General features: G+C 41.7%; 2 protein-coding genes across 5 annotated transcripts in view; one reads left to right on the forward strand and one right to left on the reverse strand.

Moving 5' to 3' along the window:
* Positions 1–8,032, forward strand: part of LOC109969363 (neurabin-1-like) — a 9,586-nt gene extending 1,554 nt beyond the window's left edge. Inside the window, exons 3-20 of the mRNA XM_020616194.1 lie at positions 40–1,040; positions 1,673–1,805; positions 2,224–2,344; positions 2,426–2,530; positions 3,449–3,539; positions 3,641–3,787; positions 4,040–4,093; positions 4,534–4,634; positions 4,835–4,963; positions 5,045–5,141; positions 5,224–5,293; positions 5,390–5,520; positions 5,612–5,841; positions 6,018–6,083; positions 6,441–6,639; positions 6,841–6,924; positions 7,109–7,294; positions 7,563–8,032. Coding sequence (XP_020471850.1) covers positions 40–1,040; positions 1,673–1,805; positions 2,224–2,344; positions 2,426–2,530; positions 3,449–3,539; positions 3,641–3,787; positions 4,040–4,093; positions 4,534–4,634; positions 4,835–4,963; positions 5,045–5,141; positions 5,224–5,293; positions 5,390–5,520; positions 5,612–5,841; positions 6,018–6,083; positions 6,441–6,639; positions 6,841–6,924; positions 7,109–7,294; positions 7,563–7,766 — 3,149 coding nt within the window. The 3' untranslated portion in view covers positions 7,767–8,032. The remainder of the gene's footprint in view (positions 1–39; positions 1,041–1,672; positions 1,806–2,223; positions 2,345–2,425; positions 2,531–3,448; positions 3,540–3,640; positions 3,788–4,039; positions 4,094–4,533; positions 4,635–4,834; positions 4,964–5,044; positions 5,142–5,223; positions 5,294–5,389; positions 5,521–5,611; positions 5,842–6,017; positions 6,084–6,440; positions 6,640–6,840; positions 6,925–7,108; positions 7,295–7,562) is intronic.
* Positions 8,033–8,092: 60 nt separating this feature from the next.
* Positions 8,093–21,315, reverse strand: part of LOC109969365 (integrin alpha-6-like) — a 22,000-nt gene continuing 8,777 nt past the window's right edge. The window contains exons 1-25 of one of the 4 annotated variants that reach the window (XM_020616197.1): positions 19,751–19,769; positions 19,397–19,524; positions 19,187–19,266; positions 17,727–17,988; positions 17,097–17,228; positions 16,783–16,996; positions 16,486–16,679; positions 16,259–16,356; positions 15,683–15,810; positions 15,513–15,602; positions 14,444–14,505; positions 14,088–14,242; positions 13,852–13,995; positions 13,651–13,766; positions 13,127–13,283; positions 12,945–13,028; positions 12,771–12,850; positions 12,220–12,297; positions 12,022–12,124; positions 11,682–11,852; positions 11,403–11,504; positions 11,193–11,303; positions 10,778–10,873; positions 9,689–9,817; positions 8,094–8,916 (exon numbers count right to left, since the gene is read on the reverse strand). In XM_020616197.1, the coding sequence (XP_020471853.1) occupies positions 8,752–8,916; positions 9,689–9,817; positions 10,778–10,873; positions 11,193–11,303; positions 11,403–11,504; positions 11,682–11,852; positions 12,022–12,124; positions 12,220–12,297; positions 12,771–12,850; positions 12,945–13,028; positions 13,127–13,283; positions 13,651–13,766; positions 13,852–13,995; positions 14,088–14,242; positions 14,444–14,505; positions 15,513–15,602; positions 15,683–15,810; positions 16,259–16,356; positions 16,486–16,679; positions 16,783–16,996; positions 17,097–17,228; positions 17,727–17,988; positions 19,187–19,266; positions 19,397–19,524; positions 19,751–19,752 (3,081 nt within the window). In that variant the 5' untranslated portion in view covers positions 19,753–19,769 and the 3' untranslated portion in view covers positions 8,094–8,751. Of the gene's footprint in view, positions 8,917–9,441; positions 9,523–9,688; positions 9,818–10,777; positions 10,874–11,192; positions 11,304–11,402; positions 11,505–11,681; positions 11,853–12,021; positions 12,125–12,219; positions 12,298–12,770; positions 12,851–12,944; positions 13,029–13,126; positions 13,284–13,650; positions 13,767–13,851; positions 13,996–14,087; positions 14,243–14,443; positions 14,506–15,512; positions 15,603–15,682; positions 15,811–16,258; positions 16,357–16,485; positions 16,680–16,782; positions 16,997–17,096; positions 17,229–17,726; positions 17,989–19,186; positions 19,267–19,396; positions 19,525–19,750; positions 19,770–21,315 lie in introns of those variants that run through there. The other 3 variants (XM_020616196.1, XM_020616195.1, XM_020616198.1) reach the window with 3 other exon arrangements.

The raw sequence follows: 21,315 nt of genomic DNA on the forward strand, positions 1-21,315 counted from the left end.
CTCCCGCCCAGGCCTCACGGAGAAGGCCCCCTAAATGCCCTGCATGGGATGGCTCTGCTGACCCATCCGATACATTTCCCATCTGTCTTGACAAACATAGTCAAACCACAGGAGCACAGGCAAAAGGCACTAATCCTGACCTCTGCTTGACTCCTGAGGAGCCAGTGAGAGCAGAACTTGTCGAAGTAAAGAACGAGTCATCAGAGAGTGATGAGAATGAAGAGGAAAAGGAGCGGAGAGAAGACAAAAGCTGGCTTAAAGATGAGGGGCGGACGAATATGAACGAAAATGTAGGAGAAATCAGTATGGAGGCCATGGTGGATGATGTTTTTCAGAAGTCCACCATGGGAACAACACCGGAACCTTTTATACTGGAAACCAGAGTGGAACTAAGAGCAGGAGAAGGTAAGCCAGTTGCTGCCTCAGAAGAACCCGGGAAGTCATCTACCAGCACGCCATGTAAAAGAGAGACAAAAGATGACGGGGAAAGTGGGAGAGGCAAGTGTCAACAGGTGAATGAACAATGGGAGGGAGAGAGGGGAGAGCAGATTAGGCAGTTCATTGGACAGGCTGCGAAGAAGTCAACAGAAGAGGGGGACAACACAGAGATAAAGACAGTAAGCAGTGGAAGGAAAGAGCAAGGCATGGTGCAAGAGGAGAATGTGGATAGAGTTAAGGGTGGAGTAGAAGAATGCACACAAGGTCAAGAAAGGGAAAGAACTGAAAAAGAAGGTACATCATCTGGGCTGCACACTGCTCACAGAGGAGGTAGTGATGGAAAAGGTGATGTAGGAGGTGAGCAAGACACTGGTTCAGGAGCTGCAGTAGTTTCTGGGACTGAGAACAAGGCTTTTGTGTATGATGAGAAATGTCAGTCTCATCCAGAGCATCCACCAAGACAGGACTTGGAAAGCACATTACAAAGAGGAAACCAGGGTTTATTGGAATATAAGGAAATTCCTGGTGTTCCTGTTCAGGATGATGAGGATGCATCACAAGTAGCAACGAGAAAGGTCAGATTCTCATCAGCACCAGTCAAGGTAAGGAAATCTTTCAGGACAGTAATACAAATTTAGGCTTTCTGCACTCATTAGTCACTTTATAGTCAGCTGTAGGGTCTGTAATCCACACATTTAAGGAAACTCTTCTTTGTACATCTATGTGACTGTCAGTTTCAGTCCATATGAGAGAAATGTTAGGCCAAAGACCTGTTTCTGATACATTAAGGGAGTAGAAGGGGAGATCCCACATGCTTTATTCTGCCACTCCATTCAGGGCTGCCTTGATTATACTGTACATGTACAGAAAGTGTTCCTGTGGGTGTGTTTGTCATCAGTCTGGCTCATTTTAGCAAAGATTTTCAGTAGCGTGTTTCAGTCCAATAGTTTTGCTTACACAGTTTGCTCCAGTCTTTGAGTGTATGTCACACTCTGCGACTGTCAAACGCTCTCACTGGTACATTTGCCAACATAAACGGTGTCTTGCTGTGTCAGTAGCAGCAGATGATTCTCTTTCCAGTCTGCTGAACATGTTTACTGGCTATTTATGCATGAAACAGACATTTCACTTGGCCTAATTTTAGCATCAGTGTTGATGTAAGCTGAGGCCTTTTGTAGCAATTTTTTTTATTTATTTATTTTTTTATCCATGTATGTTGACTGCTGTCTTTCAGGTGTACAGCACCTATTCTAATGCAGAGTACGACAGACACAATGAGGATATTGATCCAGTATCCGCCTCAGCCGAGTATGAGTTGGAGAAGAGAGTGGACAGGATGGACGTCTTTCCAGTGGAGATAAAAAAGAGTTTGTTTCTCCGTCTGCTTACCTGCTCTTTTTGCCTTTTGTGTCTATTAGTAATGCATTTCAGGGTCTAACGTCTAAAAGCAGAAAGAAGAGAAATGATGTCACTGGATCTAATGGCGTAGTTTTGAGTCAGAGCTTTTATGCAGTCGTCTGCTTGCTTTGTTGTGTTGTGCCTTTTATGTTGTTACAACCATTCAAGATGGAGCCTTAAAACTCAAACCAAGAATTCAGTCCAGCTGCATGTCAAGAAATAATACGAGCCTGACATAATAAGATGAAAACCAGCAATAATATATTCACAAGTAATAATCCCTCCTTCCCTTTTGATGCGTACGATTTGCTCATTTATGGTGCAACACACTTTCCTAGATTAATGTTGTTAATTTGCGGAAGAATTCCTGATGTCTTTTCCTTCTAGGAGACGATGGTTTGGGCATCAGTATCATAGGAATGGGTGTAGGGGCTGACCAGGGACTGGAAAAACTGGGAATCTTTGTCAAGACAATAACTGAACGAGGCGCAACGCAGAAGGATGGAAGGTGCTTTTCAACATCACACTCTTTTGATTACTGGAGACTGAGTTTGGCTTTAATAACATGAGATTCACTCTTGTCTGTTAGGATTCAGGTGAATGACCAGATATTGGAGGTGGATGGGGTGAGTTTGGTTGGAGTATCTCAGGTGTTTGCAGCCACAGTCCTCAAGAACACATCAGGCCTTGTCAAGTAAGTGACCCTGTTATAGTGCACTGCTGTTGTGCACAGCTTCTGTTTTTCGTGACACAGAGCAAGATTTGCTATGTATTTGTACATGTAGCACATTGTCTTTTTGTACTGTTGTGTATTTCCATGAATCGCTTCTACTTAGGAGAGAGAGATCATTTTTCTCCCATGATGTTGTTAAAGGGTCATTTCAGCAGATTTTCACATTTTAACCAGTCAGCTACACATAATGTATATTTCACCTTACTGCCAACCATTTTTCTAAGTATAGTATTTAGTAGAGATGGGACAATATGTTTTTTATTATACCAAGATTGAATGACATCATACAACACCATATTGTGCATCATATCAAGTAAAAGTCACATCATTCCATCTGTAGTATTTAGACTGTATGCCAAATAATAATTTAAAACATTGGTGTCCCTTTCAAAAATGCTTCATCTCCTGAGATGTGAGATTTGGATAGCAGTCGTCAGATTTTTAATGTTTTTCATCATGACATTTTCACAAACCCATCCTTTTGTCTTCAGAAATAGGTTTTACAGCTACAAAACATAAATGTAAATGTGAGGCTTTTTAGCAGCACCTCCCAAATGAAGGCTATTGGAGTGTCTGTAAACAGACCAGTACAGGGAGGTTTCAGAACACTGCCACTGTAATGACCAATTACTGCAACAAGAGGCTTTTTTATGGAAGACATTTTGTTACAGTAAGAAAAATATATGTATACTTAATGATGAATGAATTTCATTTTTCAGCTTCAAGCTCCTGATAGGAGCATGTTGTTGTCATGTCTAGTTCACCGTGGTTAGTGTTACTAGTAGCACCTGTGCTTTACCTAGTAAATGCCAGTGTGTTATGGAATGGAATGGAATGATTGGTGGCAGCTTGGACTGATTGTGCTCTGTTCTGTTTCAGGTTTCTGATTGGCCGAGAGAAGGAGGGGGTGGAGAGTGAGGTGGCACGACTGATCAATGAAAGTCTGGAAATGGAAAAAACATCCAGAAAGGTGTGTTGTCCTAAAGAAGAGTCCTGTTTCAGTTAGCAGCGCCATATGGTTTGATTGTGCTGTTTTCTGTGTGAGTGTTGATGTATGCTATGTATTTTAAGAGAGGAAGAGGTGGTAGAGATGAAGACAATGATATTAGTACAATGGAAAAAGGGTCAGTGACTGAAGAAGAGGAGGGAGATGAAGAGGAGGACGTGTCTGCGCTTTCCTGTCTGGACAACTACCAGATCTGCCTCAAATACCTGCAGGTAGTAATTAACATTCATTAAATACTGTCGGGAGAAAAAAAAAACATCTCAGTACAGATAAGTATTTTTAGAATTGAAGATAATGCAACTGTATTCATATTAGTTTAACCTTAGCTTTATTTTGTAAAAATAATAGGTGGTGTTTTTCCTTTCTTGTAACAAATAGAAAACCTGGATTTTTTTATTTTTAATTAGTCCATGTGTTTTTGTTTTTCCATCCTGTTTTTTATTTATTTATTTATTTTTTTCTAGCTTCAGTCAAAACTACGATGCAGAATGGCCCAACTGCACCAGACTAAACAAAAGGTAGGTCAGTCAGCTGAAACTGAGACTGCTTTGGTGCACAAACCAAACACTATACTCTACCTTTGCATCCACAAGTGGAACAGTCTGACCCATTTAACTGCATGAGATCGCTCAGTGTGGAATTATTAGGACAACGGGCCATGTTCCAACACTTCTCCACATCAGCTCTGTTTTTCTGCCTTTGACTTGAAGTAGTCACTGCTGAGACAAGTGTGTTGGTGAAAGTCTGTCTCTTCTATTCAACTGCTTTAGATTAGTTTAGACTTCAATTGTTTGATCTAAACTGTTGGAGTAAAAGGACTGAAGAAGTGTACGATTTCTCTGGTTGGAAGAACAGTTTTTGACATGGGGGATGCAACAACTAAAAGGGCCTCTTTGGAAGACCTTTCTGACACCAACTGCAGAGATAAAGACAAATAATCTTCTGCTGTATTTCCCAGTTAAAAGCATGGGAGGAGCAGCAGGTGTGTCTGGAGAGCCAGAAGGCTGAGTTGGCACAGAGAGCGGCAGATGGAGAGGAGAAAGCTCACAAACTAGAAAAGTATGATGGGACCATTTTACTACAGTATATGTTATGGAAGTGCATTTTGCCACAATAGATCAAATTTGTAAGAGTATATACAAATCTAGCTCAAAGACAGTGTGGCAACTTCAAACCTGCAAAAAGATAATGAAGTTGAGAAACATGAAAATGATAATGATGGTTGGGAATGTGTTAATGACCCTTACTATATTTATCAGGTATTGGCAAGAGGCCCAGACACTGTGCAGGGTTGTGAGCCAGAGGCTGGCTGATGCCCAGAGTCAATCAGAAAGCCTGGAGATTAAATACAACAAGGCCAAGAGACTGGTCAGGGAATACCAGAGCAGGTGTTTATTAAATTCATCCAATTATCTCAGTGACTGTGTGGGCTATTACTCCTAAATTAAGTGTATTTTCCTCCCCCCCAGAGAGGAGGAGAGGGAGAAAAGGGAAGCAGATCTGAGGAAAGAAATGGAGGAGAGGGATAAGCAGCACAGAGAGACTGTTGAGAGGCTGCAAAGCCAGGTGAGAGGAGACTGATCAATCCTGGATGGATTTCCTTACTGAGTTGCCATTTCTCTTCATTGTTTCACACTGTTCCCCACAGATTGTGCAGCTAGAGACAAAAGAACCTGTAGCTGAGAGAAGGAACAACTCTGTGGTCTCTCCAGTGACAGGCACGCAGTTGTGTTACTCTAAATGTGAAGTTCAGACTTCTTGAATTAAAATGTGCTTTTTCACTGAGCAAAAGGAACTGTTTGTTTCAAATCCAGACTGGTCTCTTCCAGTCCCCAGTACAGGACGGTTAGACTCCAGTGTTCACATAGCTCGAGCTCAGCTGGCCCAGAAATCTAAGCGCCACCCGCCCTCACGAGACAAACTCAAAGAGAGCTTTAGAAAACAGGTAAAAGCTAAGGCTGAAAACTTGACAATTAATTAATTCATTAATATAGTTTCTGACTATAAAACCTACACTTAACTCCATTGTTTTTCAGGAAGACCATGTCCAGAAACCACAGTCGAGCCAAATGTTGTCTGCTCCTGCGGTGGTACAAAGGAGCAGCACAAGTGACATGTCCAGTACCACCTCTTTATCCGCCCTCAGTCCTCGGCTTCCTAGCAGCTCCGTCTTCACCCCGCCCATCTACATCACTGACACCGTCACTCCCTCGCCATGCAAATCCTCCGCTTCCAGAAGATCCAAAAGGAAATTTCCCAACTTCAGGTGAAGATGGGTTTAAAAAGGTTTTTTTTGTTCCCATAATCACTGGTTTAATATCAAAAGTAGAGTTAAGACTTTGTGCTATAGCAAACCTGTGGTTATTTGCCAAAGTGGCTGGTATAGTAGGCCTCTTTATTACACCTTTTCTGGATCCTTCTAAAAGAGTGTTTCTTTTTCAGTGGTCTTCGCAAGTCTCTCGGCAAAAGGAGAAGTGAGAGAAACAGTAGGCGGTCAAACAGCAACAGGTGTGATGGTACACAAAGTCAAAAATAAGATTCTGAATTCATAACTGATCACTTGACAGGACTGTAAATAAAAGCCATTCAAAACTTGTGATCCAAGTGACCATATCTACAGATGGGCTTTGTTCATATCATGCTGCTATTCCTGAGTGCAGGGTGTGTATGTAACTGCAGCATTACAGCTTGAAGATCACATGGGTGCCCAAAGCAGTTGCCATAAATCCCAGTCCCTGTAATCTTGTTGCATTATCTTAGAAGTTGATGGAAAATAGGAACCGATTTTAACATTTTTAACTGAAAAGTGAGAAATTTGCTTAATTGCTTTCAATTTAATGGAAATGTAACTTTTTTTTCTATCAGTGGGTCATGTGGCGACATGGTAGGCGAGCTAGAAGATTCTCCAACAGGTTCAGTCACCTCCATGCCCTCTTGCTTGCCCTTTCCCTGGTTTGGGGAGCGAGGGAGGGAGAAAGAAGATGGGGAAAGAGGCAGGGGGAGGCTTCGGTCCGTGTCCAGCAGCAGTTTACCATATCTGACCACCGCAGGCAGAAGAGATCGAGTAAGAAAAACTGAATGTGGACAGTATGCACACATGGTGGCCAGTCAGTATATCGTGGGCAGCACTTGACAAGAATACAGATTTGTAAAACCTTTGCTGCATGTCATGCTCAATTTTCTGATCTAGATTCTTCTCATACAAATTTAAAATGATGTGATGTGAAGTCTCTAGGCAGCCCAGGTTTGTTTCTGTTGGTTCCAGAGTATTGGCTCTCCAGTGGGCAGCTCCAGCATGGTGGGTCATGTTTCTGGGCACTCTCTCACTTTCTCCTTTTCCTCCACTGAGGTGAGTCATCTGTTTTCCTCACTTTCCCCTTGGAGCACTCTGTCCTAACTCCAACCCCAAAGCCTACTCTGTTTTAGATTCCCCTCATTTCTCCCTTTTCTCCTGGTATTGTCTCTGTGTCCTGTTTTAGATTCCCCTCATTTCTCCCTTCTCTTCTCCTGGTATGGTCTCTGTGTCATGTTAGACATTGGACGATGACCCAGTTCCCACCAATAACAATCGGTGGCAAAGTCAGCCTGTCTCGGAGTGGAACAATCAGCAGGTGTGTCTGTGGTTAAAGGCCATAAACATGGATCAATACGTGGCTGAGTTTGCTGCCAGAGGTGTGGATGGGACACAGCTGCTCAACATGAATGGTGAGAAACTCAAGGTGAGTGGAAACCACTGCAGAAAACAGGCTGACTCTGCAGTTCTGAAACGGTTAACCATACAGGGGGAACTGTATTCTGATGCGGTACATTTCTATGGTAATGCCATTATCTGTGATTATATTGGCCATACTGGTGTAGCAACAAATGTAACTATCAGGCTCAATGAATCGCAATGGGAATTTGAAAAATGAAATCTGCTTTTGTGGGGAGGGTCATTAACCCGAAGAGGTACAGTAAACCTGTTTACCTGTGTCTTTCTGCTGTCAGGCCCTGGGTGTGTGCAGTCCAAGTGACCGGTCTGCCCTCAAGAAGAAGCTGAAGGAGATGAAAAGGGTGGAGAAAGAGAAGCTAAAAGAGGAAAAGGAGAAGAATGTCGTTTTAGATGAAGAGAAAGCAAGGATGTCAGAGGAGACATCTGTTACAGATGAGGGGCGCAGTGGCAAACCTGTGAGAACTGAGTCACTGTTATAAAGTAAACAATGGAGTAATGTCAGTGTGAGGATGTGTTTAGTCGTCTTGATGGTTCTCATTTAGGATACAGAAAAATGGGTCTGGTTTTAAATGACAGCTCTTCAGGGTAGAGTTGGTCTCCAACAGCAATTATGTTTGACAGAATTTAACTTTTTCTTTCTTTTTTTATCATGAACTTTAAATTGTCCCTAGAATGTTTTAATAAGCACCTAAGTATTTACAGTGAAAACTTAATAAATTATTAATAAATAATGCTTTAAACCTCCTGTTCTTGCCTGAAACTTTCAACTTGGCCTCAAATAATCACACCCAGAACACATGAATATAACAAAAAGCTGTATTCATTAAACTTTGTTCATACTCGCATTTTACAGCCAGTGACTTAAAGGTGAACTCTGCAGAGGCTTTTTAATATGGTCACAAACCATTGGTCCTTGACAACAAATGTGGCTGCAATTTCTCTATAATGTACAATGGAAGGCACCTTGTACACAAAAGATGCAAACTAATTAGGATCCATAGTTACGGCAGATGCACAGTAGAAAGGACAAAACCTGCACTTTAAAACTGGGGGAAAATAAACGGTTTAAAAGGTCGCCTGTATATGCGTTGTATGACTTTGGCCTGTAGAATGTGTAACAAAGAATAAATACAATTGCACAAAATAATCCAGAAACACTTGCTCCCTAGCCCATTCAATGCTGAATATACTGTAGTAAACATACAAAACATGCTCCACATTTCAGGCAGTTATACAGGACCATCTGCCACAATGCAACTCTCCTTCCAGTGGTTCATATGGACTTTATCCAAGATCAGAACAACCTCTGAAGCAGAATGTTTGACCAAGTATTTAGTCTTGTAAAAGTTTTTGTTCTTTGTATCCTGATATTTACAGTCCACATTCTAAAAAGATGGGGCAGGAAAAATCAAAACTGGGAGCTTGTCAGTAAGGAATTGGCTTGGAGTCTCATCTAATTGGCTGTTAAGAATACTGTTCATTTCCATGCCAGGTTGTCATCCAGGGCTTCGTTTCCAGGTTTTCCCAGTTACCCTTCGCAGCATCAATCGCTCTCTCCTCCCGTTTGATCCGAACTGCAGTATAACTGGGAACCTTGTCTTCATATTTTGCATGCTTAAAAAAGCCGCACTGCGGAGAAAAAAGGAAAAACAAAATCAATGGTTCATTTGAGAAGAGGCTAAAGGCATTCAGAGAAAAGGAGGCTGATGAGTTACCAGTCTGTTTCACAGGCAAAAGCTAAGCAAATCCATTAAGAGGTGCAAAAAGTTATCTGTGCTCATTTAAAGAAAGGAAATGTTCCAATGCCCCTGTTAATAAAAACAGAAAGGAAAAGACCTTCAGAGGGACTGCAAGAGTAACCAAAAAACTGGAAATAAAAGCTCAAAGAAAATTAGAGAAGCAGAGTGGCCCCCAAGGTGTAGTTCCACAGATAGCTAAATTCAGTCACTGCTTATCAGGTGTCACCTCTCTTGACCATACAGATAAACTGTAATGATCCACACATACACGTGAAAATCTTTGCAGAAACAATCAGCTTCTATAATAGTATTAGAATTGCCCACTGCCTGCCTGACACCAGAAAGCAACGTGTTTGTAGCGAAAGGAGCAAGGAGAAGACATTTCGCTCATTCACGGCAGGCCAGGAAATTTTACCGTGTCTCTTTTTTATGCATTTGCTGTCAGTGTCTCTTTTTCTGAGCGGTCTGCTTTATTCTTTTTCCCAAAGACTCCACACTGAGGAGAGGCAAATTGTTAGACAATGTCTGTAATCGCTGTGATATATATACACCTACAGTTGCTCTGCAAACTGTGTTTTAAAGACTTACGTAAGGTTTATTCAGCTAAAATCATGAAAGCAGATGTACTGTATGTATTTTTATTAGCTGAGCTTGCATCCTACCTTCCAGAGGAGGAAAGCCAACATGGCCAACAGCAGCAGACCAAACAGGATGGACAGCACAATGATCCACCATGGCACGCCTCCTCCATACGCAGCTGTACGCCTCTCTGGGAACACGGTCAGTTTCACCTGGGGAACACGGTACAGGCAGAACACCAGTATTATGTGCAGATGGGCAACTGATACTGAAACCCTAAGGCTTGATTCACCCCACTGAAGCACACTCTTTGGAAACACTGTTTTCAGAGCTTGTGGCTGATGACATCCAAAGCTTCAAATGTCACTACTGCTTCAGAATGTGCTTTTCTAAATGTTTTCCAGCTAAACTGGGAACATTAGTGGAATAACAAAAGAGTATCTGAACCAACTCATACCAAGAAATAATGTTATAAAACTAATATCATTTAATGAAGACCACTCTCCAGTCACATTCCATTACAGCTGTATGAATTGTTACATAAATATCAGCCATGAAAACAAAATGCATGGATCCACAGTCACACTGGACCTTAGCGACACTAATAAAGTACATTAATATTTAGTGGCTCCAAAATGTTTAGTGTAGCTTTTTTAGACATAAATTATTTTACTACCAAATACTGCACAATAACTTTTAATGAAGCACTTCTGAACTAAAGGATTACAGATTTAAGAATAACATGCAGGCTTCATGGACTTTTATTGCACACATATGAGATTAAAACTACTGAAATGAGTGTGGTGTTGTCATGCTATAGCCCATCTTTAAGGACTGCTGTAAGATGTACAAGCCACTAGATGTCACTGTGCTCACTTTGTGTGCAGCCCCAAAGCTCAATAACAAATGAGAAGAATAGATAAGAAATACGAAGGCCCAAAATTTCAATAAAGCTTCATTCACCCATCACCAGTATTAAGATATTGGGTTCACTTTAAAATGTCTTTTATTGTCTGTGTTTATATTGTACACAAGCTCAGGTTTTTAATGACCATGCACTGTAATGCCATAAGCACTAATAAAAACCTGCTGTATACATCTGCACGTTATGCACCTTCTCAGTCCAGCACTGTCATGTATCATAATATGATTTTTCTGTTGTGTTTATTTACCTCTGTCTCTGCATTTTCCAGCACTGTGTTCTTTGTGCTATGCATGTGCAGAGAGGCCTTCGCTATCACCTGCACATGATGGAACTCAGAAAAATCCTGTTTAAAGACAGTAGGAGAAGATCGAGTTTAGACAGTGCTGGGAGTAATCAAAGAAGACACTAAATAAACTGAGTCATCTGGTACAATAAGCACTGTCCTTAGCATGTTTATAATTCAATAACTGTTCATTTAACCTACAGCAGAGTTAGGTTATTTTATATTAAATATAAAATATAATTTCAGCCTGTCAAAAAGCATTTGTGAATATTGTTTACCTTTTTTTCTCAAGACAGTGAGGCTGACTGTCGCCAACATCACAAAGGTGCTACTCATATCAAATCCTGATGTACTAGTTGAGTAAAAACACTCTTTTTACCTCTAGGAAGGTGCCATTCCAGAGGCGAGAGTAGAGCGTAATGACCGCGTTACTGTCCAGCCCCTCCAGAGGGCACGTGAAGGTCACACATTGTGCCCCACTGTTACAAGACTGTCAAAGAAGCAAGAACAAAATTAGTGCTGGGTTCCCCTAGTACTGGTAGTAAGATACAATAAAATAAAACAATAAAACTTGGTCATGTGGTGTTACCAGAGTTGCGATTTTCTTTGTATCAAGCAAACGTGAAAGAGTTCCCTGTTCTCTTTCCTTCTTCTTTTTTGCTGCTCTTCTTTTTCTGGTGTTAGCTGATTCCTTGAAGCAAAGAAGAAAAAGTACATTTAAGCATTAAATATACCTCAATGACTTTATTTGTCTAAAATATAAATCTATATATGTAAAGTGTAAACTTCTTCCAACATGTACCATATACCTTAAAAAGAAATATCAACTGAAAACACACACATATACACAATAATGTGATTCACTGACCAGGCCAAGACTGTTGATCTCCTCTTTCGGAGAGCAGTCCATCTTGTCCACTCCCGTGGAGCTGATCTTCATCGGGTAGAGCAGCCACTTCCCTTGCGCTGTCAGCTTTGGCCAGTCGATGTTGAGGGTCGCGGTGCCAAAGTCTGTCAAGCGATTTCCCAAATTTATTATCTGTAAAACATGACAGGAACAGTACAGTACCACAGCTCATATAGTATTATTATTTAGTATTATTAACTAAAGCACATGTACATAAACAATGAATCCATGATATAAAGAAATACATTTTAAGAGTGCTAAGACCAGAGGGTTTCTGGTCCAGAAGATTTCCTGTACTCACTCTGAACTGGTGTGCGATGGCACTGCCAATTTCACTTTCACTCTTCATGGCTGCCTCACCTACAACTTCTCCTGTAAAGTACACCTGAGATGGCTGTGCTTGTCTGGAAAAATACAAATGCATATTTGGCAGCATGAGACTGTGCACACTTGTATTTTTTGCAAATACAGAGCATGTGTGTGGTTGAGGGTTTCTTACCCTGATACAGACAGCTGCAACACAATGGCCACCTTTATCTTTGCTATGACAGGAGGTATATTCGGCTGTTCGCTTGTCCTGTCAGATCAGAGGTTACACACAGGTCAACTCAGACACTCCTAAGGAACTACAAATGCTAGTACATAATTGAAATCAGTGCATTACATTCCAGGAGCGTATCTGCAATATGATTTGTTTACATGACTGAGGCAGGACTCTTAAGCTCAAGCGATCACCACCATCGATCACTGAACTACAATTACTGGTTCTTGGTGGTATGCCCCCGCCAACCAGTCAAATTGTGACACTTGTGTCAAATTTGAAGAAATTCCCTCAAGGTGTTCCTGAGATATCGTGTTCACAAAAATGGGTCAGAGGGACGGACAGCCAGACAGACAGATGGACAGACGGACAACCCAAAGACCTAATGCCTCCGGCCGTGACTATCGCTGGGGCGGAGGCATAAAAATCAATCGCCTGACTATTTAAACAGTGCAGTCAATGTTGTGTAGCAGTTTGTGCTGCAAGATTATGAACTGAGATATACTTACGTTTTTAGCTGAAGATAAATCTCCATTTCCGTGGTGTTGAGAGAGATGCCTGATGTGTCCAAAATAATGTAGAAGGTCGTCTATATGCAACACAGACATATACAGTTTCTAAGTATTACCAGTGATATGTGTGCGGAGGAGACAGACGGTTCTAAAAGGTCATGTTTTTCTCACCTCTGAGTTACGTCTGAAGGGATTTCCAAGCTCACACTCAGCCGAAGAACCATCTTTGTTGGCCTTGCAAGTTACCTGCCGCTCCTAAATCAATGACAAGTACCAGTCAAAAACAAAAATCGGTGGTTTGTGTGTGGGTGTGTGTGTGTGCGTGCGCACATGTCAGAGAAAAAGAAACTCACATTAGGTGGCAAAGAGAAAGCAGAGTAGGTAAGGGAGCGTGGGAAGGAGGCGTTCAAAAAGGCTTCATATGCATCATCTCCACTGGGGTTGCTCACTTTGACCTCCAATATGATGTTCTTCTGGTCACTGAGCGAGATCACTGGCACACCACCCTCCCTTTAAACAGACAGGAGTTATGAGCCTGTGTGCTGACACATGTGAGTGTATACAGTGCTGTGTAGCTCTGTGAGAGCCAATGTAGTAACCTTGTCTAACACCAGGATTTCCACCTATGAAAAACAGGTGTGTGTGTGTGGCCTTGTTTTTCCTATACTTACAAAAACCAGGAGCACACTAACAGAAACCAACATCACTTGTGGGGACCAGAGGCCGGTCCCCGTGATGCACTGTAATTTGATGAATTTTACAGAAAGGAGACAGTATAAAGTTAAAGCAAGTCTCAGCTGTGGGTAGGGTAAGTTTCCGGGAAATGAATTTAAGTCCAGTAAGTGACAAAAACAAGGATGTGTGTGTATCCGCTTACAGTTCTAATGGAGTGAATGTGTTATCACCATCTGTCTTGTGGCCATAGCGATATTTCAGCTGCAAGTTGCTCTGACACACATTGTCATCGCCACATCCCATCTTCAGGAAATTCACCTAGAAACACAAGGACACACACAATAGATAATAATCAATAAAAGCTATCCATCATGTCCATACATTAAATATCCTGCATACACACCAATGATCGAGTTGACTTTGGAATGTTGGCATCCATGACGGGCGGCAGTTGAGGAGCTGAGCTCTGCCTGCGTTTACGTTGGCCATGCTGGATGGCCACAGTCACATCGACGGGGATCCCATGCAGTTTGTCTTTAATGTTTTCCTGTAGGATGGTGAAATCACACAACATTACACACCAGCCACAATGCACATTGATCAAAAGAAAAAGGAGACGTTTCTAAACAGTTTCTCTACCGGTATGGCGAGTTGTTGTTTAACACACTGTTTATTTCCTTGAGTTCCCAAGTTGACATTCCCATCGGATTTGGATTTGCCATCTATAAAGGTTGCTCTGGGAATAAGACCGTTCTTCCTATAGTCAGCGTCTGCCTCGAGGGAGTACATCACCGCTGAATGGGACGGAGGATTTAAGAGAGAGGAGGATAAACAATGACAGATAAAAAAGGAAAATAATGTTCAATACCTGTTACTGTGAATCAGTATGATTTCTAGGTATTGTTTCTTGCTGTTTGAATTTTCTAATAATAGGAAGAGAAAGCATGATAAAAATTAGATTTTGCTTTAATAAAGAAAAACATGGCTCAGCTTACTCAGTCTGGGAGTGTAGCTACTAGGGCTGGCAGTGTAGGAGAAGCATGCCTCAACGTCCAAGCTGGGGACACAGTGCAGTTTATCCACAGTCAGGCATAGCAGTGACAGTGTTTCAACATTAGCTGAAGTATCTAGATCAGGGCCACCTAATACAGTACGTCGATCGTGATCGACCGGTCAATCGCAAAGGTAGTGTCGGTAGAGCTCATGTCAATATAATGAGCTTAGTTAATGCTTTCAAATGAAAAATGGAACATTTTGGGGAACTTCCAAAAGCTCTCTTCAGAGCTGGAGATGCAACAGAAAGCATGTGTGCAACTTGACATTGCGCACTACACAAAGCAGATTGACAACTGTCAGTTAGAGTTTGACAAACGCTTTCAAGACTTTGCCTCACTCGAGCCAGTCTCTACATTTATGTGCTACCCATTTAGGGAAGATATTGAGCTTGATTCACTCGCATCAAAAATTTCAACGCTGTTTCACCTGAACTGGTCTGGAGTGGAGGATGAGATATTGACACTACAAACTGACATTCAGCTGAAGTCCAGGGCTAACGGATTGTTTTGGAACTTGCAGAGGAAAAGTACCCAAACATGAGGAAATGTGCCATTGACTGAATTATTTGGCTCTACTTATTTATATGTGTGTCAGCATTTTCTCACACTAAGATTATTACATCCAAATACCGCTCCACCATGACTGATGACCATTTGGAAGTCTGCTGGAGGCTGGCTACCAGCAGCTACTGTCCGGACTACGCAGCTCTGGCTGATTCCATTCAGTGCAAGTCATCAGAGTAAACTAATGACCAAAAAAGTACTGAACTGTAGTGTGCCTTAAGGTTCATGCAGTTATGCAAGGTGCGCCAGCATATATTGTGTTTACATAAGGTATACTCCATATATAAATAGATATATGTTTAGTATTTTAACTGTAGGTAGATCATTTTGACTTGGTCATTTGAAAAGTAGCTCACAAGGCAAAAAAGTGTGACCACCCCTGATCTAGATACTAAAAGAAACATCTACTAAATGAATGTTCTGCTTAATGATGGGGGAAGCTTACCAGACGTTGTTGCCACAGTTCTTCTTGGCGAGGTCGATTTTCTCCGGTGAGAACTTGAGTTCCTTGTTGATATTAATAACCGGACGGGCTCTGGGAGAAAAGAACCCAGTGAGCTCCTCGATAAACATGGCAAGAGACATATGATCAGGTTAATGTATCAGTTCACTCACCTGAAGACAAAAACAGAGTCGGAAAGGGAACCAACAGCCAGGTCGGGGTAGGAGTTCTTATCTAGGTCCATATTGCCTGCCAAGGAGTAGCCAAACAGTTTGACTCCTAAAGGTTTGCCAGACAGAACCTTAAACAAGACAAATACATCCAGTGGTTTATTACAGCCACTTACTGTGCAGCATGTATTTATCATACAAATCATAGACATGGAGACACTGAGAAAGCTTTATTTAAAAAGCAGATGATTCTGGATATACACCCTTAAAACTCTGCATTCTAATGGTTTAATGAAGAATATAATCCAAAAAGTTCCAAACAAACAAAAGTAAAACCAAAACTATTTTAAGGGCTTGAGCAGAAACTTAAGTATAAACCTTTTTTGTTGTTGACAGGACACTGTTTTTAGACTTTAGTTGTTTAGATGTAAACAACATTCAGAGCAAGACAAATGGAGGCAGAAGTATTTTAGAGACCTTTCTCACTCTGACAGCCTGCCTACCTCACAAAACAAAATGCTGCAGCAATTACAGTATAGTTGAAAAGTTAGCCAGTTGTTCCACCAGTTTATTTTGTACCTGTGCAGCCTTTTTAGAGCTGAGTCCTGTGGCTGATCCATGGTAGATATAAACATTCCCAGCAGCACCATCCTCATAAGGAGCTCCTACTGCGAAATCTGTCAGCAAAAACCACAACACTACTGATTTACAGTGCAGTTATACAGGAGCACACTTTTGTTTTACAGAGGGATGTCAAGAATGACTTGTGTACACATATGAACATGCATAAAATACTGGGGCCTCACCATGGTAACCATCCTGGTTGATGTCTCCCAGGTTTTCCACAGCCAAGCCAAACATGGAGTCCTTGGTTCCATCTATTCTTGTGGGTTTGACGTCTTTCCATTTTCCAGCTTTGTTAACGTAGACGTAGACGGCTCCTCCGATTTCTCCATCCTTCTCAAAGTACTGAGGTGCTCCCACCACTATGTCCAGCCAACTAAAAAACAACAGCATTACACATTTGTGAATATATGTAAACAACAGTGATAATATTTTCAGAATAAAAGTTACAGGTTGTGTCTATCACCCATGTCTCTCACCCGTCCCTGTTGAGATCCAACACAGTGAGATCATAACCAAAAGATGAGGCTAGTCCCTCCCCTTCCAAGGTGTACTCTTCAAGCAAGCTGTTGCTAGAGAGGCCCCCGCTCTTCAGCAGCACCACCGCCCCACTGTAGTTCGCTCTGGGAGCTCCTGCAACCACTATCAGCTCACCCATCTTGGTCAATGCCTTCCCCGAGTCCAGAGAAAAGCCTGAAAGAAAGAGACAAAAGGACAATTGCTTATGTAGTCGGAAGATGGTCAGATGTGTAAACAGAATAACAGGAATCAGGGTGGAGATTGAGCGCCTTACCCAGGAAGCTGTTGGCAGGAGCAGGGACCAGGTCCGGGTTCTTCTGTCTCTCATCTCCTGCCTCAAAGGGACCGTCATCAAAGATGCCCAAATCTAAGAGGGAGTCATTCTTCTGTTCCAAGCGGACAATGCCTTAAAGAAAGGAGGGAAGACCAGACAGGATGAGATGAAACAGAGATGGCTTGTAATAAAAAAAGGTGCAAAATGCATAACACGGTCTTAATGGGTAATGTCAAACACATGACTATAGCCCCTTGAAAGCAGAGATTATGGCAAACTGCCTATGTTTTGACCCTCCTTCAAGGTAGCTTTTTTGATTTAAGCCCTTTTACATTTAAAAGAGCTGGAAAACTGCCGCTCCTGTGTTCATTTTGCACAGCTGCCAGAATCCCAGTAATAGAAGCATGATGCTTATTGTGATGTGCTTGGCGGCCAATGAATTTTTATTTTGAAACAAACAGGCTGTTATCTGATTTTGTTTGATATAAGCTAAGCTATTTATAAATTAGGAAATATAATACTACATGCATCCAATTTCAGCTCTGTGTGTCTGTTTGAGGGCAGGGCTACACACACACACACACACACACACACACACACACACACACACACACACACACATTAGACTACCTCTCCAGTTGTATGCTCCAGGGGCGCCAAAGATCAGGTAGTGGTAGTCCTTGTCGAATGTGGCAGAGAGACCCTGCTGGCAGGAGCCAAACATCTCATGGCCTCGGGGCCGGTTGTCACAAAATAGCCAGTTACCTCCATCTTCACTTGATCCGCCATCTATTGTCAAGTCCTGACTCAGCACATAGCAGCGCCCAATAATGTCGCGGGATTCGAGGGATGTGTTCACATTGGCACGGCGCTGATAGCGATGGGCACAGGTCTACCAGACAGAATGGAACAGTACAATGAAGAAAAAGATCTAGTTGAATAGTAGACATCTTAATGAAAAGAACAGTAAAGTAGTAGTAAAGAGATAGTGTTACTGAGACCAACTTTTGAAACCTGTTCAAAAGAATACAGATACATAGTATGAGCACAGACACACACAGAGAAACTCAAAGCAAAAACACAATTCGAAGTTATTTAGCAGACAAAAAACACTTTTCCTGGCACTAACTTATCAAATATGTGTTCAAAAATGTGCAGAGATGTATCATTTCATCCTGTTCAACATACCGTGGTTTCTTTGGGCTCTGGGAAATTGTGATATGTGCATTCAGATATTTTAAAGTGGGGCCAATAAAAAATATATTGATTAATCAAAAAATAATTAGTCATAACCTCCAAATCTTGTTCAAATGTAAGCGAAACGTTATGGCTGCACCATTCAATTAAACCTCTTATTAAAGCTGCATTAACTAACTTCTCCCTCTAATTTTTGACCATTAAGGGGGGAAGTGAGAGTCAAAAGAAACTCAAGCAGTATCCCCTCCTCATCTTCCGCCGTTCCTCGTTGCCCCTTCTGCCCTCTTATGTGGTCAAGACAGCTGGAGACAGTTGTGGCAGTCAGGTAGCACAGCAGTAATAACCGGCTCCAGAGCTGATTCATACTGAATATAGAGCCCATAGAGCCCATGTTTTTCTTTGGCATTGCTGTGACACAATGTCAAATAAAGAGGTTTATATTTTAGCGATATGCATATGTATGTCTAACATTGTTTGAAGCAGATGTACTGTATCTGCAGTAACACAAGTAAATTATACAAAGGAATGTTTTCTTCCCTAGTTATACTGATACAGTACTAATGTTCTGGCCACTATTGCATCATGATCAATGTTACATACTTGATACACATGACCAAGAATTGTATGTGAAATGAGAAATTTCATGTTATGCTTTGATAGTTGACCAAAATCCCCACTTTTCAGCAGGGAGACAACACTTTTTACTTGATTTATCCAAATGTGTGCTAAATTTTAGTTTAAAATTGTAGTTATTTAACATCAGTTACACAATCCACATGCATTTCTGTTGATGTGAAGGTACCTGTTTGGACAGTTTAGTAAGACTGTTCATAACAGTGAACTGAGGGTGTTCATGTTCAAGGTCATTGTCAGATACAAAGCCAAACTCTTACCACAATCTTGCCTCCTGGCCCCTGACTGTTGACTGTCACTCCCAACCACTGGTTCTCTTTGCTTTCTCTGGTTAAATCCTCTTCAGAGGCAGAAGGAAGAGGCAGATGTAGACACAAAGAGGGTAAACTGAGTCAATTCTTGGGGGAAAAAGGTGTTTAAAAAAGTCAAAATGTATGATTCAGCTGCACAGGTGTCAGCAGGCGTCTCACCTGTATTATCAAAGACAACTCTGGTGCAACCAGTTGCGGTGGAGCTCATGTCACAGTTGTAGAGTCCTCCAGTAACTTTTGATTTTTGACCTCTTATAGCATTTGCTTTTGGGGCACCAACCAGCAGCCTGAAATAAACACACACATGAATTCATTAACACCATACGCAGCTCAATCAAATGCACATTGTGAAAAGAGGCTCACCACTTGGAGTCATAATTAGAACCACCCTGGCCTTTCTTCCATTTGCACATTATATTATCACATATTCCAGTCTATTCTATCAAACAGTAGCCATATTCACACACACACACACACACACACACACACACACACACACACACACATACATACATCCGCCACCAAAATGATGTTCCATGTCCTCACAGTTCCACTGAGTCAAAGACCCCTTTCAAATGCCTGCTGTGGTTGATTGAACCAGATCTTCTCTCTCTCTCTCTCTCTCTCCCCCCACACACACACACACACACACACACACACACACACACACACACACACACACACACACACACACAGAGGCTGCCTTTGTGGACAAGTACAAGGGCAAATGCCACACCCATGCCTTGACAATTGGCATCCAGGTCCCAGGATTTTCTACAGAGTAAATCAGACAAGTCAAGGATGTGGTCCTTTGGACCGATGCTTTATGGAGGTTTACAGTGGAGAATAAGATAGATAGATAGATTGACAGACAGACAGACAGACAGACAGACAGACAGACAGACAGATAGATAGATAGATAGATAGATAGAAATACTTTATTAATCCCAATCTGGGAAATTGCATTGTTTCAGCAGCGGTTCACACTCAATATCAAGCACACATACCAACAAATAGGATAAATAACCCACTAAAATATAAAACAAATAAAAATACATTAAAAAGTTAAAAACAAACCCAACACAATCACGTACATATACATAATCACATGATGAATCAAACATATGCAAATCTATACAAAAGGTGATTCAGTATACAGTTACTATCAATCCAGGAATCATTTTCAGGAAAGATTTTCTGTATTGTACAAACTAATGGAATAAGGCAGGAAAGATTTCCTATAACGTGCTTTACAGCAACGAAGCTGTCTAAATCTTTTAGAGAAGGAGCTCCGCTGTCTATCAAGCACAAATCGGAGAGGATGGTCACGGTTATCCATAAATGATAACAGCTTGTTCAATGTCCTCCTCTCCATCACTGCCTCAAATGATTCTTGTTCACAGCCAATGACAGAGCCAGCCCTCCTAATTAGCCTGTTAAATCTATCGGAGTCCCTGGCTGCAATACTACTCCCCCAGCAAACCACTGAGGAGTACAAGGCACTAGCAACGACAGACCGATAGAACATTTCCAGCATCTTATTGCACACATTGAAGGACCTCAGCTTCCTCAAAAAATAGAGTCTGCTGCGGGCCTTCTTATACACAGATGTGCTGTTTGTTTTCCAATTCAGACAGTTGTCGATAGTCACACCCAAGTATTTGTACTCCTGCACCATCTCCACATCCCTCCCCAAAATGGAGAGGGGCTGTGGAGCAGTTCCCTTCCTCCTGAAGTCAATAACCATCTCTTTGGTCTTGTCCAGGTTAAGCAGCAAATGATTCTGTCCCGACCACTCCACAAACTCATCCACCAGCCTCCTGTATTCCCCCTCCTGCCCACCCCTTAAACACCCCACCACCACAGAGTCATCGGAATACTTCTGTAAATGACATGACTCCGAGCTATACTGAAAATCTGAGAATCAATAGAAACTTTTTGAAGTAAACCCCACGGAGTCTTTCATCTACACAGGTGTGTGAATTGCAATGCAGACTGTCTATGATGTAGGATTATTCTCCAAAGGTCTTTTGGGAATAATGCTGAGAGTTATTAAATAGGCTACATAACTTTACACA

The sequence above is a fragment of the Monopterus albus genome, unplaced genomic scaffold (genome assembly GCF_001952655.1).
Source record: "Monopterus albus unplaced genomic scaffold, M_albus_1.0 scaffold172.1, whole genome shotgun sequence".
Lineage (NCBI taxonomy): Eukaryota > Metazoa > Chordata > Actinopteri > Synbranchiformes > Synbranchidae > Monopterus > Monopterus albus.